Here is an 18,600-nt window from a genome sequence, read left to right on the forward strand (position 1 = left end):
TGAGGAACTTTGTTATTTCAGGAACACAATCAAACTGGCCTAAATTCGAAAGCTCTGGTATATATAATATGTCACGAAAAGTAGCTCATGACACTTTCACGTCACACAGAAGATTTCATTTTAGTGTATATACAACTAGATGAAGCAGGTGCAAATCTACCAGAAACAAGTTAGAACACGATTTAACAAGTTCAAAGTTCTTGAAATAAAACTCGACACTTTTTTTTCTCACGAGATATAGGATGAATGGTTTTGTTAAAATTATGTCTTTCGAAATCCAAAAAACCTTTTATTCGTGATTAGGCAAAAAAATATCGAAGGAAATAAGGCTATCAACCGATCATACCATGATTTCAACAGTTTTATTCGTATTTACACTTTCAATTTGAGAACTAGGTTTTGTAATTCGACTGGAATCATTTCCTTGACTATCGTTACAGACTTTGTATTGAAAATCTATAACCAAGATGAAGTGCCTGTCGCGTCATCGAATAAACAACATTAAGCCTTTGGCTGATAATCAAATTATTGTTCAATTTATTAGGCGCCAATTTCTAGTGAGTGAATGGAAATATTCCCCCCAAACAAGGTTGTCATTGCATGCCTCATCCAATATAGAAGATAAATTGGGGTCGAATTGGAGTTTAAATATTTCAATCACCTCAAAATTCGCCAAACTTTCCGATAACAGCATATATCACAAAAATTAATCACAAATCTTTGCTTCCAACTTTCAAGACATTTTAGGCAATGCCATTAAAACCTCATTGGCAGTGTGAATTGTCAATGATTAAGTAGTGAGACAATAAAAAACGCCCCTATTCTGCCAGAATTGAGAACTATAGCCTTCGCTGTGAATATATTATATAATTCAAACTTTGTGAAGTTACAGGCAAGCAAACACTTTTGAAAAACTAGAGTTTCAAACTAAGCCAAAACATTAAACATTTAAGATATCATTTTCTGAATAAAAATGACAAAGTGTATACCTATGGATCGTTTTGTTATAATGTCTTTAATCTTGTTAGTATTTCGTTTCTTCTTGTTGTTATGAAATAATCTCTTTACTCTTCAATTACTGGACCAGTTGAAATTTTCGTGGTTAGAGGTTGCATTTTTCGCTAGAAGACTATTACTAGTATTTATTTTAGAAATTTATGTGAGCTCTATAGGTTTCGATTTTTGAGTGCTATGACGTCGACAAAAAAATTTGGAAAATTCTGTTTTCTGGCGGTCAGATGAAATCGTAAAGTCAGATTGCTTCGGATCTGTAATCGGTTCTTTGTATAATTTTATGTTATACTTTTTATTTTATTTTATAAATTATCGCTGCAAAATTTCTGCTACTGGCAATGCATTATTATAGGCCTAATCGACACTTAATTGTCACTATAAAGGCACATTTCCAAACCAACGGATTAAAAGGATGAAAATCATACATTCAATCTCGTAAAATGTAGTATAGAATCTCAATTTAGCATAATGATTGAATATTGCGGAAATAAACTAACTTTATCCTCGCCATTGTAGTGACCTTTTGACAAATTGGTGTTATAAATAGGAAACGAGAACGCCAACTGAATTTTGCGTTGTTTACAGTTTGTCCGTTGCACGTAGAAGGCTTCTTCGCGAAAAATCCCTTTTTTGGTATGATATAGTATAATTTTGTAAAGATTATGTGTATGGCGCTTTAAATAAAGATCAAGATGAAAAGGAATCATTAGGGTAATTGAAATATTTGTGTACCATAAAGAAACTAGCAGTTCATTGAACTGTTGTGCTCATAGAAACCACAATAAAAAGCTTATGTAGATTTTCAATACCTATACTTGCCTATTAGGGCAGTAGTAGAAATATTGTCGTCATAAGCTGGATATCAACCAAAATTCCATATGACCATATTTGACCCGACTTTTGCGACATGCAAAAGGATTTTACATTCTATTTGTCTTTAATTAAAAAAAAGCATTCAAAGGCATGCAATATGTTCAATGTTCAGCCCCCCTTTTTTATCCTGTTTTACGTTAGGTCCATATCTGGTAATTGGGTGTGACGAGTAATAAAGGCCTTGCAGACAGTGCGAGGTATGTTTGTGCGTCAAGGTGCGGTTCGGTTTAATCCGACACATCTGTCAGTGCTTCTTAAATGATGCTGAGCATCGCAAGGAATGTATATTCGTTATAGAATTTAAAGAATGCTGCAATTTGCATTCTAAACTTGATATCTCTTATCATAAAAGATTAAAAGGTGACTGCAAGATAAGCTGTCATTATTTTCTTTTAATCTTAAAATTAAAATCAACCTGTTTTTATACATTTGTCAACAAGGTCATATTCGATTGCACTTTTATAGTTAGAACGCTGTAGATTACTATTTTGACTTTGCTTGCCCTATTTAAATACGATCAAGTATGACTCGTGAATAAACTCTACTCGATTCATTTCGGGTTCAATTCCATAATATGCTTGGGCTCATTGTTTGCAATCGAATAGCAATAGCAAACACACTAGAGGGGAAAACATTATCCCATGCATCTTATAAATGACTAAGAAATATATATAAGCTCTTTTTCACGTGCCGGAGTTAAAAAAACCGAAATGGAAAGAGTATTTTTGAATTGGTGGCCGTGGGAAGTCGGTAATAAATATCGCGAGTTGGGTCACAGATTGCCTAAAAACTGAGAAATATTTCTCAAACAAAATTTACCCGGTAATTATGGGGATGTTTTTTTATTGTTGTTGTTATGGTTCGATTTGCTTCGAATGCTTACTATCGATGTTTTATTAGTGTACAATTTTGTAAAATAAATTGTAAGAAAATTATATCGCTTTAGAAGTAACAGCATTGGAAGTTACCGCTAACAAAATTTTTTGACGCAGAATGCCTAATTCGCTATGACGACTCAAATTCAGGTATTGGCTTGTAAAAAAACAAGCTTTAATTTTTTACAAATCTAGTAAAACTCGTCAATCCATTTCAACCCGTAAATGAACTTCCGCTTGGATTTTGGGTTCCTGTAACAATAGCGATTCGTATTTCGCGGTTTACCTACGTCAAAACTTGTTGTTTATTGCCCAAGTTGGAACGAACGTACACATGTTTTCACCCCAAATTGCTAGTTTGGAAACCATCAGGCGAGAAAAGTAGTTCGCCTCGTGTAATCAAATAAGGGGTTATGACGACATATTTCTGAGAAAAATAAATAATGCGAGTAACTTTCGATCTTTTTTAACTCTAATATGTTTACCTTGGATTGGATGGTGAGACTGGATCGCCTTTTAATGACGCATTCCACCTAAAACGACCGCTTTACAATAAACTAAAAAAATACAGACATAGCGACCAAACGTAAATTCTTATGTTTCATTTTTGTATTGTAAATTCCTGAACGCAAAATGTTACCGGGAAAACTGCTTGTCCAAAAAAGCCTATTTACTTTCCTACGTCCATGGTTAGATGATCAACTTTGGTAATGAATCTCAAGTCTTCCATGTCAACATAGTTTTGCTATATCGCTGAACTCTAATGCACACATTTATTTTAGTGAAAACGGTCGCACGGGGGGCAACAGTATATTGGCGGGTTCGAATCATTGCAATAGGGACAAAACTGATATTTTTTACCACGTTGCTTTAAGTATTAGAATAGAAATAGATTAGTGATTTATAGACTAAACTGAATATATTTTGATAACAATTCGATGGCATTTTAATTTTGAGATGAGAGAAATAAGCAAGTCAATTTTGGGTTCAAATGACATTGTGACATAAGGTTCCCGATTCTTAGAACTCAATATCGTTCGTCAGGATTTTCCGGTAGCTTCATTAAATAATTATAATCGCATATCAAATGTTTGACAACTTTAATTATCAAATTCTTCACATTCCAATTTAAAATTAAACTCAAATAAAGTTTCTCAATCAATCTTATTGACATTAAGTGGAATATCCCCTGAAAATCATTACTTACTTTGGTCAGTTGTGTGTACCGATATGACGGTACTTAAATTCCTATTTAAATATACTTTAGAAACCACATCATATTAATTTCAAATGTATTACGTAACTGGATCTCTTCATTGTTTGGTAGGGTAATTTCTCAATACCATGACAGCAAAAAAGCATTGTTGGCTCGTCATTTCAGTACACAAAATGTACATGATACGTGAAAGATGCACTGTTGGAGAATGGGGTAAATTTACGCAATCAGCTTTCTTTTCGGACTTGACCTATATATATACACATTTTCTCGGACTCTGAAACGCCTGGTAATACTTTTTAAGATATAATATAATGGCGAATATAAAACCAAATGTATCCAAATATTTTAAACTCTGCTAGTCCCTGAGAAAATGCTTCTGCATTGAAAGGTAGAAATTGTAATTGGAGAAGAATTGGTAATTATGAAGCCATAAATACAAAATCGAAAATATTTGTTGCTATTCGCAATTTTTAATAAAAAAGAAAACCTAAAAAATTAATATTTCAATTACAATTCGTGATCCCTTTGAGTTCATCCAATAATTCTAATTGATAGTCAAATGGTTTTGCAATATTATTCTATCCTATCACGTAAACAAATAAAGACCCGTTAATAATCACCCGATTTAAAATATGCTCTCGTGTTTAGACTCTTGTGGACAATAAGTATTGTCCTTAGATGGTTAATAAAACATTAATAATTTCTTAAAATAGTTCTGAGACCGCCGAATGGCGACTTTATGTAAACAGTCCACGCGAAGAACGTGCAACATCATAAGTAGACAAGCACATTCCATTAGAAATACTTTTGAGAAAAACATACACAATCAGTCTATTGTTGTCTTTGAAGTGTTTTCATCTAAGTAAAGGGTTTTCTCGAGTGTCTGGACAGGTATTTGTGTACTAACGAGCTTTTCATATCAGAACTCTACTTGAAATATAATTTATACAACTTACATAATTTGTTCTGTGGTGATCAATCTACGCCAGTGTTTCCCAACCTAGGGGGTCGTGGCTGGGTCGATTAAATATTCTCGTGGGTCCTTGTTTTTTCAACAAAAACTTAAAAGTGCAGTTTAGTATTTGGACATATTCTTGCAAAATTTCACAAAACTTATTTTTTATAAGATTTGGGTCTTTTTCGCCATGGAAGATTACTATACTCGTAAGCGATATGGACATACAAGACTAAGCAAATAGACTTCAAAATTTAGAATTTAGCGATGAAATATAAATATTTATACAGTTTGTATTCATATTTTTATAGATTTTTTTTCGCACAATTTTTTGCGCTATTTTTTGCTGACACCTGTGTTGTAGTGAACTGATTGATGTTAACTCTGCCTTCGCACTTTTTCAAATAAAATTTCAAGATTGTAAATTCGCTACAATTATCCTATTTTCCAACATTATGTTTTAGGGATTCCATCCGAGCAAGGCGCTAGACTGGAGCCACTAAAATCTCAATCTGTTTTCATTTTCTTTGGTTATAGACCACGCAACTTGTTACATCCTGGGTAAGGTTATGGGAATGAGTTTACTATCCGGACCAGATTTGCGGCCTGTCCTATAAATGAGATATCAGCTTAATTTATTAATTTTTTCTGCTAACATCTATCAAAACGGTTTTTGATGTATTATTTTTTTAGGACCACAATCGTGACTCAACTTGATAATTTTAATTATGAGAAAGTTTTTATAAACATTATTTATGTTTATCCGACGCTAGATTAACAAACCACATCCCGTACTTTGTCTTGTTTTACAGGACTATAGAGAAATTTCATTGGGTGTCGTTTTTTCACGATTACTGTTTGAAGGAATGCCACTTTCTACAGTTTTAACTAGACCTGGGCCCTTTATCTCATATTTCATTGTTGGCGACGAAAACAATTTATATAGTGCATAATAAAAGTTACACATTATAGAGAAGTGGAGACTTTGAAGCATAAAGAGAAAGCGTTACATACTTTAAAAGTTTTATTACAATTAGATTTATTACAATACAATAAATTTATTTTTGAAAGTGATTTTGCTTAGAAAAAATGTTTTATTTTTAGCACCAGAACGGCAAAATATAAATTACTTCAAAATTACCGACATTTCGCGACGTAAAAAAATATCTTCGCTTGGTTTTCAGAAAATTGACCAAACACTGCAAGATGGGATATAGGAGCGCAGTGAATCCCTTTTGCGAAAGTCATGATTCAGCGGAATAAACATACAAGAGATTATAGTGTTTCGTTACTCAAATATATTGGCAAATTCTCAAAGGCTTTGAATGCGTATTTAAAAGGATATTTGCTATTTATAGCAACTATTAAAAGAATTTAGTAACTTTGGTGTAATTTCATAGTGAATTATACTACTTGTTTGATCATTTGACCATTAGGGTTGCGCCTTGACGGATTGAATGCGTGGTCAAAAAATAATGAATGAATTCAAAAACATGTATATACTTGAAAATAATTTAAAATGTAAATTGGCAGTGTTGGTTTTACTAAATATATTTTAATGTTGCTGAGAGTGCTTAAATAGGGATAATCTGCCTCACACGTAGATAGGAAACCGGTCACCAGCGGGTTCAAGGTGTTCTTCACTACCGTGAGCTTATTTGAACTTTTTTAATCTGATATGACTCAACTCGACGATAGAATACTTTCATGTATTGTAATATAACGATAGATTCTGTTTGTTGACAAAAATGAGAAATATAAATAAAAAGATAATAAAAATGGAAAAATTTTAGGCAGGAATGAAATAGAGTTTTGACCAAGCCTACTGCCCTATATACGAAGCAAGCATGAAAAAATAGTTTATTCAATTCCTAGATTGAACTTTAACGAATTTCGATTCTCCTCCGTACATAAATGATGACTTAGTATGATCTTAAAAACAGTTGCTTTTTTGACAGTGGGATGATAAATGGCCTTTTTTGACATTGCAGTAAAAACGCCGATAGTTCCGTACATCAAGTTTCGACAGCCCCAAACATGAAAAGTTGGCTCTGTCCCACTGCAGCTATATATATTTTATACGCATGCATATATACTGGTTGTTTATGTAGTTTATAAGTGTGTTATAATTATTCAACATTTTGAGCATCTTTGTCACTTTATTTCACTGCTGAAAGTCATAAATTTTGTCTATTTAAAAAAAGTTGTTGCTGGGGGATTTATTTGCACATTTTAATCGACTGTCCGTCATGATATGTTTACAGTAAATATTTGTTGTTCACAAGATTAAACTTTAGCGGAGCATTGGATTCTACTTACCATGGTATGTTTCAAAGTCTGCTGGATCAAAAGTGATCAACTTTCTGGTTACTTGTTTTGTGAATATACATACACCTGTCATATACTGACTGCTCTTAATGTAATTAATGTTGATGCTCTCTATCCATATGAGTCATGTTCCGAGGAATGGATTTGCAAAATTATTTTGCATTATGGCCCATTTGTACATTTAGACATGAAATTAAACAAGAAAAACACAGCATAAATATTCGTTAAAAGCGATTGGTAACATGTTGTTAGAAATAGTGCTAATTCTACAATTCCAGTGATTGTGATGTTTTGAAACATTCGGGGAATCGTGGGAATGTTGGTTAGAGTTCTACATAACGAGAGTAATTTGAATTCATTACTTTGACAGCCTAAATGGAAAATAACAACTTCGCTACGGGACAACAGTAATTATTCGTTTATTTTTTCTTAAAACTGCACTTTTCCAAGAATGGAGTGACAAATTTCCATGGGTAATCGTGGTTTTTCTTAACTGCATATCGTTATCCATGGAAATGAGGCCGCCTAGTGTTAAGTTCTTTGTCGTTGCGAGCAATGGAAGAACAGAGTTCGTTTTTGTGTGACTTCCTGTGGATGCCATTTCGGATAAGTAGTTTTAAATTATAGGCTCATGCATTTTGCGAGATTAATACAAAATGGATTTTAAATTAGAATGACATAAATTTATTTCTGAATTCATTTGAACTGGTAGCATAATATAGCAATATCTTAGCATAAAATACCCTTATAATTGACTAATATTTATCATGTAGTCGCATAACTTTCTTATCGTAGGGTTTCTCATCCCGAGGATTTTTTCTCAATACGGGGACTAAAACGAGCGCGCATCGAAAAATTCCGATAGCGTAAACAACTTGGCGTGCGTAGAGTGTAGGTTAATCGGACATTGAATAGTGAGAAGCTGACATTTGCACGTTGACTATAAATGTCGCTTCCGGAGACTAAACGTGACGAAAGCCTATATGAAGTGGTTCTGAAAACGACCGATACTAACCAATCCTCATTTTACTGTCTTAAGTATTTCAAATAATTGAAAAAAAGTTAGCTGATGAACTATTTTCATACCAATATCGTGTTACTGACTCATGTCCGAATACAACACCAATGTTGTTGTTCTGCAAATTATTCGATAGTTTCGCTGACCATATACGGTAGTATCAATTTTGAAACGAGGTTGAAACACTAGCGGATTATCGGATAAAAATTTGTTAGCAAGTTCTATAAAGGTGAAAGGTGTCTTTGAATCGAAAACTATTTGAAGAATTCGTGCGAAAATAACCAAATAATTAACCCTTATGATCCTCGTCTGAACTCCTCGATGCGTGTCAGACTTCAAAAAATATTCCTTCAAACTTATTGCCTTTTATGATAATAAAGCAATTTACAATAGCATTAATCCTTATAACAAAATGTACAAAAGATCTACATAAATATGAATCACTGTTTATGAACCATTCATGTACCATGATTATCTATCTTTAAATTTGAATTAGATTATGTTTTTGGAACTCTGAAGTAGTCTACATATTTAAATCAAACAAGTTGATATATATAATAGTATCATTCATAGTTTGGGAAAGTATATGTGTTCTATAAATGGTGCTGATTTAAAAAAATAAAAATAAATTTGTTTTTTTAATACAGTTTCAATTTGTAAATTAAAGCGAAAAGACCGATTCAATTTACAAATAGATTAAAATATCTGCGATAGTTATGTACAATGTATATGGCTGAAGATTAACGATTAATAGTATTGAATAAAATCAAATATTCTAGTCGAGAAATATTATTTTTCAAACGATTAAACAAAAATATCGAATTCAATTTTTCGCCAAACTAGATTCTACTCAAAAAGACTTGGTTGTTATTTTTCAAATACGTAAACCTCATTTGAAGTATCGGTATTTATAAACTGTTTAAAACGTTAACAAAACGGAAACACAGAAAACGGAAACAACGATTTAGGCAGCACATAATCCCGAAAATGGAAAGGCTGTCAAAAATAACAGCGCAGGAAACGACCGCTGGCATGAATCACCACATTTTTGCCAGAAATCTTTCAACGTCAATTCAGCGTCTAGACGAGGTTTTGTATCTTCAATACCAAGATGCATGGGTGAAGATAATGAGCTGTGTCGTCAAAAAGGCGTCAGTCGCCAGTGCGGCTGTTCAAAATCGTCTTCAAATTTTGGGCAAGTACATAACCTCCATTTTCATAGTTTCAAGATCGTTTAGATTACATATAAAACGCTTCAGCGCATCATAACAACCGCTTCAGCGGACGATAAAACGAAACAAATTTGAATTTTGATTCATCTTTCAATATCTATAAATTTAATTTGCAAAATTTTGCTCCATGGGCAAATATGAAACTAAATTCTAATGTCTTGTTATAAGTATTACTACTTGTGACACTAAATCTATGACTGTTATCATTTTTCATTCAATCTGTTTTCCCCTTTTTGAGATTGTTTGATGTTAGTGGCCTTTTAAAGTATAATTGTGTGATTAACTGTCCATCGGGGCAGTTTGAACTCTGGGTACTCAATATTCGTAGAATATCACGCTGCGGAATACGACCGAAGGGCCAGTGATCAGGTTACAGTTGTCCGTTCGCATGAACACGATATTTCATTGTAAAAACCAAGCGCGAGAGCGCCTAGTAGCGGAATTTGGAAATCTTTTTGAAATTCGCTACTTTTTCATAACGACTGCACGACAACAATGTGCACTCATTAACATAAGTCGATCTCATTAGTCGGAAAAGTCGATATTTTCTTTTGAAATGGTGCCGTAGGTAGTTGACAAGCCCGTTTAGGAATACCGTATATTCTTGCTCGTTTCTGGCCGAAATAGAAGAGTTAAGTTGGGTTCCTCTTTATATTCCGTGGTATAATATTTATGAAATAGTAAAAAATGTTTTTTATTGAAAATCAGGATACTCCTGGTAGAGCATTTTCATTTCTATTCGAACCGAAAACTCAAATACATTGGCCAACACACACTTTTTTGTTTATAGCAATATGTATAAATGATTCAACATTACATCATAAGAGTACATTACATATCGTCACGCTAATAACCGAATTGCGTAAGTCATTTTTAGCAGTTTTGAGAAAAACGTAAAAAACTTCCTAATGATATTGTTATGCCATTGAGAGTCAATAATTTGCCATGGTTCAATTTTTCGATCGTAGCCGGATTTAAGTTAATTTGTATGACGCAGTTAAGTGACGTCATAATGGCGCACTGTGACTTAGGCAGAAATGTGTCTATGACTTGGGGACATACGCAATTTTGCAACTTTACTATATGCACCAGTCCTGAAAACTAAACATTCTAAAAACGAATGTAATTCTCAGTATCTACAATGTCTAATCCCCAAAATAGCTAATCAGTTTCAATTACATTATTTTTTATGTTTAAAAATATATATTTCATCAATATAACACGTTCTGCATACCCACCGAAATAAGACTAAGATTAAATATAAAGAATAAAACAGCAATGCACCCAATATAAAAGCCAACCAAGGTGAATTGGACTCGGACAGTGAATATTACAAGCGCAAGTCTTCCTATACTGTAGTATAAATTTAAATTATTACGCGCTAAGCTAGAATTCGAGATGCAAAAACTCGAAAATATGTCGCCGAGGATATTTTGCCTTTGTGACGTCACAATAGTCCGGTGATAACAATGATAATTCATTATGACGAAACAATTACACAAATGTGCAAGTCATACTAAATCTCCATTTTTATGGGTTTCGGAATTCTTAAAATAAAATCTGAGTGAACAGACAGGTGCGCAGCATTACATAAATACCTATTTCATAAAAAACTCAAAATCGCCAAAAATGACTCGGTTTTTAGCGTGACGATATGTATGTTCTTCAAACATACAATCTTAACTAGATATGGAATGCACTGAGCTTTACAGAGGTAAAAGTACAAAACTTAAGTGTAAATTAGTAAAAACGAAATTGATCAAGAACTCGATAAAAATGACGTAGACTCGAAATCGAGCCCCAAGAATGCGTGGATTCGAATCTGAATCCCAGGCCATCCCTATCTAATAGGTGAAAAAGTAAAAGAACGGGTTTTTTCATTTGTATAAGATCTGAGTATAGGGTGCTTTGGTATGCGAAGTGTTGTGTGTTCTCAGTGATTTTAGTTAGGGTTAGAAACTGAATTCGGACCTCCTGAAGTATGCGCACCAGGATGGCGCACAACCTGAACTCAGGTTGTGTACGAGGTTGTGCGACATCTTGGTGCGCATACTTCAGGAGTACCCTGAATTCTATGACAATGTCTCTATGCGATCACGTTCAAAGTAAGTGAGATATCATACTAAAGTGGTACCCGAATATAGTACAGCACCACAAATTACACCGTAATATAATTGGTACAAATAAAAATAAGATTTTCCACGAAGACTTAAGGCCCCATAATAACAATGGTATAATATTTGTTGAGTTTGTTAGATGGCAGCTGGCAGATACATTGTCAAGTAGTAACACACATGTTTCCGGGAAATCCGGTCCAAAATGTGCGACACACTACAACACCACTTATTGTACACGAAGGGATTTGTAATCACTGTGCATGAATCGTCCCGCTGAATTCCCCCTTCTACCTGGATGTCGTTGGTGATGGTCAGATGCGGTGTGCGGTCATACATGCAATAATATACTAATATAAGGGGTTGTGCGAACTGGGCTTTAGTGAGCTTGGTGAACTGCAATATACTAAAATTAGAATAAAATCTTCACATAACGACCCTATGCATAATCATTTTAATTTTTTACTTGAATTATGTCTTGAGTTGCCTTCCTAAGATAAATATGAAAATCTTAACCTTCGAATAAATGTAGCTGAAGTGCTGTACAATTATAACGGGTTTTGATAATATTAAAAAAACAGATAGGGATTCTCATATATATGGACACAAAGGCTAAAACGAATTAGTACGGGTATGCAATCTTTCACAGTAGACTATCAATACCGCAGTATCCTGGACGAAGCTGAATCTGTGGATCGCCGTAACTTACTAGTACCGGTACCCGGATAGCCCTAGCTTTTCCAGTTCCTGTGACAATGATGATTCATGCTTCTTGTGCTAAAATGCTAAATGATTAGACTCACAACTTTATTATCAAATCATTCGCAGTACTTTACCTTTCACGGTAACTCACTGTACCTAGACCAGGTAGCCTACGCCAAGGCTACTCAACTGGCGGAACGCGGTCCGAATCCGGACTTTTCGGGTATTCGATTCAGACCGCGCCTAATTCTTTATTTTGGATCATTAGCCCCAGTTTTGAAGTTTCCTGTTATAAAATCACTTTTAAAGATTTAAATTTACGAAAGGAACTATTACGCCATAATAAACAATCTTGATTAGCTAATAATCATTAGTCGGCCGAGGAAGTACATGTTTAAGGATGCCGAAATATAATTTTTGGAAAGACCGGACCCAAATATTTTTGAAGTTTTGTATGCGGAACTTCAGTAAAAATAGTTGAGTATCCTTGACCTACGCCACAGACACTGAATCGTGTCTGGAGCCGAGTTCGTAAAACACAGGACAGTCGTGACGTAGGCGGTTATATTACAGCCATATGCGGGAATAAAACAGTGTTCTCATGAATTTGGGTAGAATATCAGATCTCATCGGACTCGGTGAAAATTAAAAAAAAAACGTGATAGCGTTCTGATGACTACTTCCATCTTTCAGTACCAAAAATTTGAAATCGATTGGACCATTATATAGAGAAAATAAAAATAGTCTCGCACTCAAAAAGTCTCTCCAACAACCTACCAACAATGATAAAGTAAAACGATACACTACGTGCCCAATAAATCAGAACGGATTATTATGCCCAAACATATCTTGTTGTGTGACATGTGACAACTCATTGACCCATGCCATAGTTAAGACACTGATAGAACCTGATAAAAGACCAACGACAACCCCAGATGAGATAGTCCATGGATAATGGGTGAGGCTGGGAATTTCAGGGAAAACATTTCAACCTTTAACCGGGTAAAATTAACCGGTTAACCGCAGTGTGACGTTTTACAGAATAATTTATAATTTTAGCTTGTTACGTCACGATGGTAACAAAGCAATTTCGTGACCTTATCCCGGTATCGCTCAAAATTATTCACGAATCGAGATACTTTTGTGATCGTATTTTATAGTAAAACCCGATTCCGTTATTAAATGCCATTTATGTGCAAATTCTACTTTGAGATATACAAAGAAAAACAGCATCAACTATACGCACTTGTTGGTTGACATTGAATATACAATTTTGAAATAAAATCGTGAGCAATACATTTCGACCAAAAACTGATTCGTAATTAATCATTGTCAATTTTGATAAACAGCAATCTTGGTACTTCAATTATTTTTTACATTTATTAGGTCCCCACCAATACAGTTACACCAATACAGCGATATTTTTTTGAATTGAACGCCACAGGAGATAAATTTGCGATGACGTATCATCGTATTTTTAAATGAATTGTACATTATAAAGATGATTTGTACCTGAGATGTTAGTATATTAACGGTTAAAATGAATCGTAACCGTTAACCATCTAAAATAGATTAACCGATTAACCATTCCCAGCCCTAATAAAGGGATTAAAATGTTCCCATGTCAGTGAATTATACTATTATTGATTATATTTTATGTATTTTGGCGCTCCCGAAGTATGTGCACCAAGATGGCGCACAACCTGAACCTTAACATGGTACAAGTACAACTACTATGTTCAGGTTGTGCGCCATCTTGGTGCGCCAAGACCAAATGAAGACATCACGGTCGACATTTAACCGTTTGTATTAGGTTGAGTACACTTGAGATGATAATTTAAAAAATATGCACAGAAATTTGATGATACTGTTTAGATATATTGCATAGCTACATTCATAACTTGAAAATTACTATAAAAAATGACATAAAATGTTTTAAAATTGAAGAAATTTAGGTGTATATATTAAAAATGGAATACATGCGCATCTATTCAATACGGCACAACATTTATAAAAATTCCTATTAAAATGATATCTCATATTGCAATTTCTTCAGTGTGCATCGTATAATGCATTTAGATTATTACAACGTTTTCCCTCTCCCCTTGAATTTGAATATCAATTTTTGATGTACATCCGGCCGCGCGTGGCACGATTCTACTAACTTTGTAGGGTGTAGCTAAATGCTATGGCGATGACTTGCTGTAAGTTGCAGTATAATCAGTGTCATAATTCCCTCCAACTTTGGTGACTTCATCATATGTAGGTGGGGCTGTTGCTGCAACGGCAGCGTAAGGTGGTGGATTATCTGCAACTGCGCCTTCCAGATAGTTATTAATTGAAGGAGTAACACGATTTGATGATTGTACATTGGCACTGACAGAGTATACCGGTGCGGCTGATGATTCGCCCGTCCTCCTTTCGGTATTTCTTGGATATCGAGGCTTCATAATAGAAGTGTATTTGAATACTAAAGCCATCACTGCGACCGCCATGAGGAAGAATCCAGATATTATGAGCGAATTCCCGCCAATTCTGGTTGTGTATCCAACCGCCACGAGTGCTGATCCAACCATCAGGAATGCAATATTGACGAGTGGAAAATGTCTCCTGTTTTGATTTGATGTTGAATCAAAAACGCGACCATTGCCTCGTGAGAAGTATAAACCCATTTTAGAATACAAAAGAACTGAAAGAATAATCATATTTGCGAAATTAGTATTTGAAAAAAAAAATTGAAAATTTAAAATCAAAATGAGAACCAACTCTAGTTTTCTATCTTCTCATAGCACAGATTATTGATGAAACCTTCCAACATTTCACTGAATCTCTGTCCCCTTTCCACTACAATTGCCTCGAATCCTATACGACTTTAACGTGAAGTTCTTACATCTCCTCAAGTCATAATTATCGAAGTCGCAGTATACTGAAAGCATACCTTCTTATTTCCAAGAGACTTGGTGAAATCATAGTGTTTAACAAATGTGTATAGATACGTGCAAATTTAAAAACTACACCTACCAATTTGAAACCCGTGTTATCCCATAATCAGGGCCCAGAGCCACTTCCGTGACCATGTGCAATGCAATTTAGGAGAATAGCCGGAATTTGTTAAATAGATAAATTCAAACCTACTGAAAGGCCTATGACATACATTATTATTTAACTACTGGCTACTGAACAGTCGCAATCAATTGCTATGATAGACGCCTAACCAATGAAACTCGGTTACAGATAGGACAATAACTATATGTATCAGTTATACCTAAAGCCAAGAACTTTATGATTCTTACCTTATAGCGTAATTGCGCTTGAAACAACTGTTTCTAGTTGCAGTTTGGATTGGATAGTAAATTAGTTTTGCACTCTGAGCAATCTCTCTTTTGCAGTCTAAACAAAACCTTAGTTGATGGATTCAACGATCAATCAATAACCCGAAAATCTTAATAAAACAAAGACGTACCGTAGAAAGCAGAGCCACATCAAAGGTTAAAAATATACCAGGTACTATTTCGACATGTTACTGACTCAATTGCAACAATTAGTATCCAAAACCATTTGGTAATATTTTCTGGCCAAGCATATAGTTCGCAATTGTTGGAAACTTGATAAAAACTCACGCCTCTTCGCTCTTTTTTTAAAACTAGATCGAAATCAAATGTTTAGGCGTCTTTTCTCAACTGCATCGAAAAATATTTCCGAAAGTGAGAGTTTGCGATTGTAACCTGGACGACAGAAGTACAATAAATAGTAGGACTGACTAACTAAAGGTTAAATCTCTCTTCAGTTAAAAACACTATATGGCACAACGGGGCTGACTGATTATTGAAAGGATCTAAGCCGCATATAAGCACATGCATAATTTATTAGTTACAAGTCGTTGTATCTAAACATATTATGGTGCGAATAGCGCGAGTTTTCTATCAGGATTATACTTGGTCAAGCATAGACTACAAATGGGAAGTGCATAATTTAGATTAATTATTCGCCGTAAAACACCTTGAGAAAATGAATATGGCCAGCGATATCCGGTTTAGCTTTAAGTTGCTATATTTAAATTAGATGGCGTCATATTCAATGATAGCTTTACATAATTCATGAACCTGTTTAATTATTGCCTGCTGCAGAATCATACCTAACACTAAATTTCTAAACGGGTAAAATATTGTTCGATATATATCTTAGACCTTCGCTCTGATCGAAGCAAGATACTTATGAGAGATCCACTTTATTTGTAAAGACACTACTATGCATTATAATTATAATGCTCTCAATCACATATATATATATGAAATTAGCTTTAATTCCAATAAACCTTAAATTGAACTAATTGTCGCACGCACAACATTTTTGCACGTCCATAACTACCTATTTTTTATCACTCATAAAAGGCCAGTTTCGAGGTTTTAATACCTTCAGATGCCCATAAGTTTTCTACACAAATATTCTCGATCGGAACAAATCAGTTTTGAAATTATTTTCATCTTACCAGTGCATCAAACTCATTTATGATTGCAGATTCATGGTCTATCCTTCCGCCGACTGCTGAAGTTTTTTTTGCGCAAGCATTATATCTAATTACTTACACCTATTTAGTAGTCATAGTGATATCGTTCGAATTAATATGTAATATTAAAATTTATAATTTTTCTACCCTGTTAGATCCCTACATTGAATAATATTGTCATATCATCGTGACTATATACCACAACTCAATCCCAAGTAGTTGTTATTATTGAATAACTAACTCGTATAAAACGCGTCAGTTGATGCCACACCTATGTCAGTCAACTATAAGACTAAGGGGTTAAATTTAAGCTTTGAAACGTAACAAAATTTTACGCATCGCCTGCGCGATGGTTCAGAACAATGCCCCTTTTGTTTTTTTCCGTTCAGCCAGAGTTGAAAACATTAGCACTACACATTCCGTTCTTTGAATATTACAAGATTTTTTGCCCCTGGTGCTGACGTAATATATTTCTTATACAATACTTCTCATAGCGTCTTCAACAGACAGTTCCGGTTGAATCAATAACAAAACAGGCACTCAGCATCAGTTCGTTAACGATGAATGATACTTGACGTTACAGCTTTCCACAAAACGCCTTGAAACGGGATGTATACGCTTCCATATAAAGATACTCAAGCAAACAAGATCACGTACTTCTGGGATTGGACATTGCATTGTGATATTTCAATGTTATAATTTAGTTCCAATTCCTGAGGTCGCACGGTTGAGTGTCGAGGCCATATTGTACTAGAATTGTCCACTTGTAGATGATATCAATTCACTCAATCTCTTTAAGTTAAGTCGTTCACATTGCCATAAACAACCTGGATCCTTTTTACAAATCCTCCACCATTAATGCAAAATGTGGAATTTGGGGAAAACATCCCCACCACGTTTTGAAATGCCAAGTTAGTAATCAGCCAGTTGGGTTTAGGATTAGGAATGATTTAAAAATTTAATTTTTTAATTCAATCTGATTTGATTTTTTTCATTTTTAGCGTTGGCGGGGGTGTTTTTTTTGGCGGGGCTTTGTACAAAAGATTCAACAACTAAACCTAGCGACATGCGCTTTTTGGCTTTAAATCGCAGGAACCAAAATAGTTTTGGCCGGCTTTGTAGGGTTTCCAACCGGGTTCCATATGGCTTTCTCAGCTCATAATTGTTTGGCATGTGTTTAGTACCGCAGTGACTGTAAGTATAGACCGAAAAAAGACTGGTCAGACGAGATGACTTATAGCAGAATAAAATGAAGCCAGATCTCAACAATCTGGTGACATTGCAATAAGCTCATTCTTCTGAATAAATTATAATGACGGGTGGAAAATATATTCGTTTGTGTGGTGGGCGTTTGGTAGTCACTTAGTTGTCTAATAAGGTGCTGATAAAAGAAGTTTGAATAAGACTAATCTAAACGAATATCTTGCTTTTTTGCGGGCACGCGAATTTCTGCGCTCCGATCGCTTTACCGAAGACGAGGTTGCGTAGGTTATAACACAATTTCTCTTCTGCCATCATATTGCGACATCTTGGCGCCGAGTAACCACACTTATTGCTTTTCGGCTCCGATTCATCGCGAATGCGCTCCATCAAATCTGACAAGATTCTGAAACCTAAAAATCGACACGCGTGCTTTCCATGTTTTGCGTCATTTTTCTGATTAGTATGACCATCTATATAAAACGGTGTGCATATTTTCTTCGTTTAAACCAGAAAACAGTCAAGAGCAGTATAATATTCCAGTAAGATATGAACTTGTTGCG

At 34.6% G+C, this 18,600-nt stretch overlaps 1 protein-coding gene across 1 annotated transcript; it reads right to left on the bottom strand.

Annotated features, from left to right (window-relative positions):
• Positions 1–14,187: 14,187 nt before the first annotated feature.
• Positions 14,188–15,802, bottom strand: LOC144422212 (uncharacterized). The gene is made up of 2 exons (XM_078112157.1): positions 15,624–15,802; positions 14,188–15,019 (listed from the first exon to the last, which is right to left on the bottom strand). The coding sequence occupies exon 2, from the start codon at positions 15,000–15,002 to the stop codon at positions 14,517–14,519; it is 486 nt and encodes a 161-aa protein (XP_077968283.1). The 5' UTR covers positions 15,003–15,019; positions 15,624–15,802; the 3' UTR covers positions 14,188–14,516.
• Positions 15,803–18,600: the final 2,798 nt, after the last annotated feature.

The sequence above is a fragment of the Styela clava genome, chromosome 4, assembly GCF_964204865.1.
Source record: "Styela clava chromosome 4, kaStyClav1.hap1.2, whole genome shotgun sequence".
NCBI lineage: Eukaryota > Metazoa > Chordata > Ascidiacea > Stolidobranchia > Styelidae > Styela > Styela clava.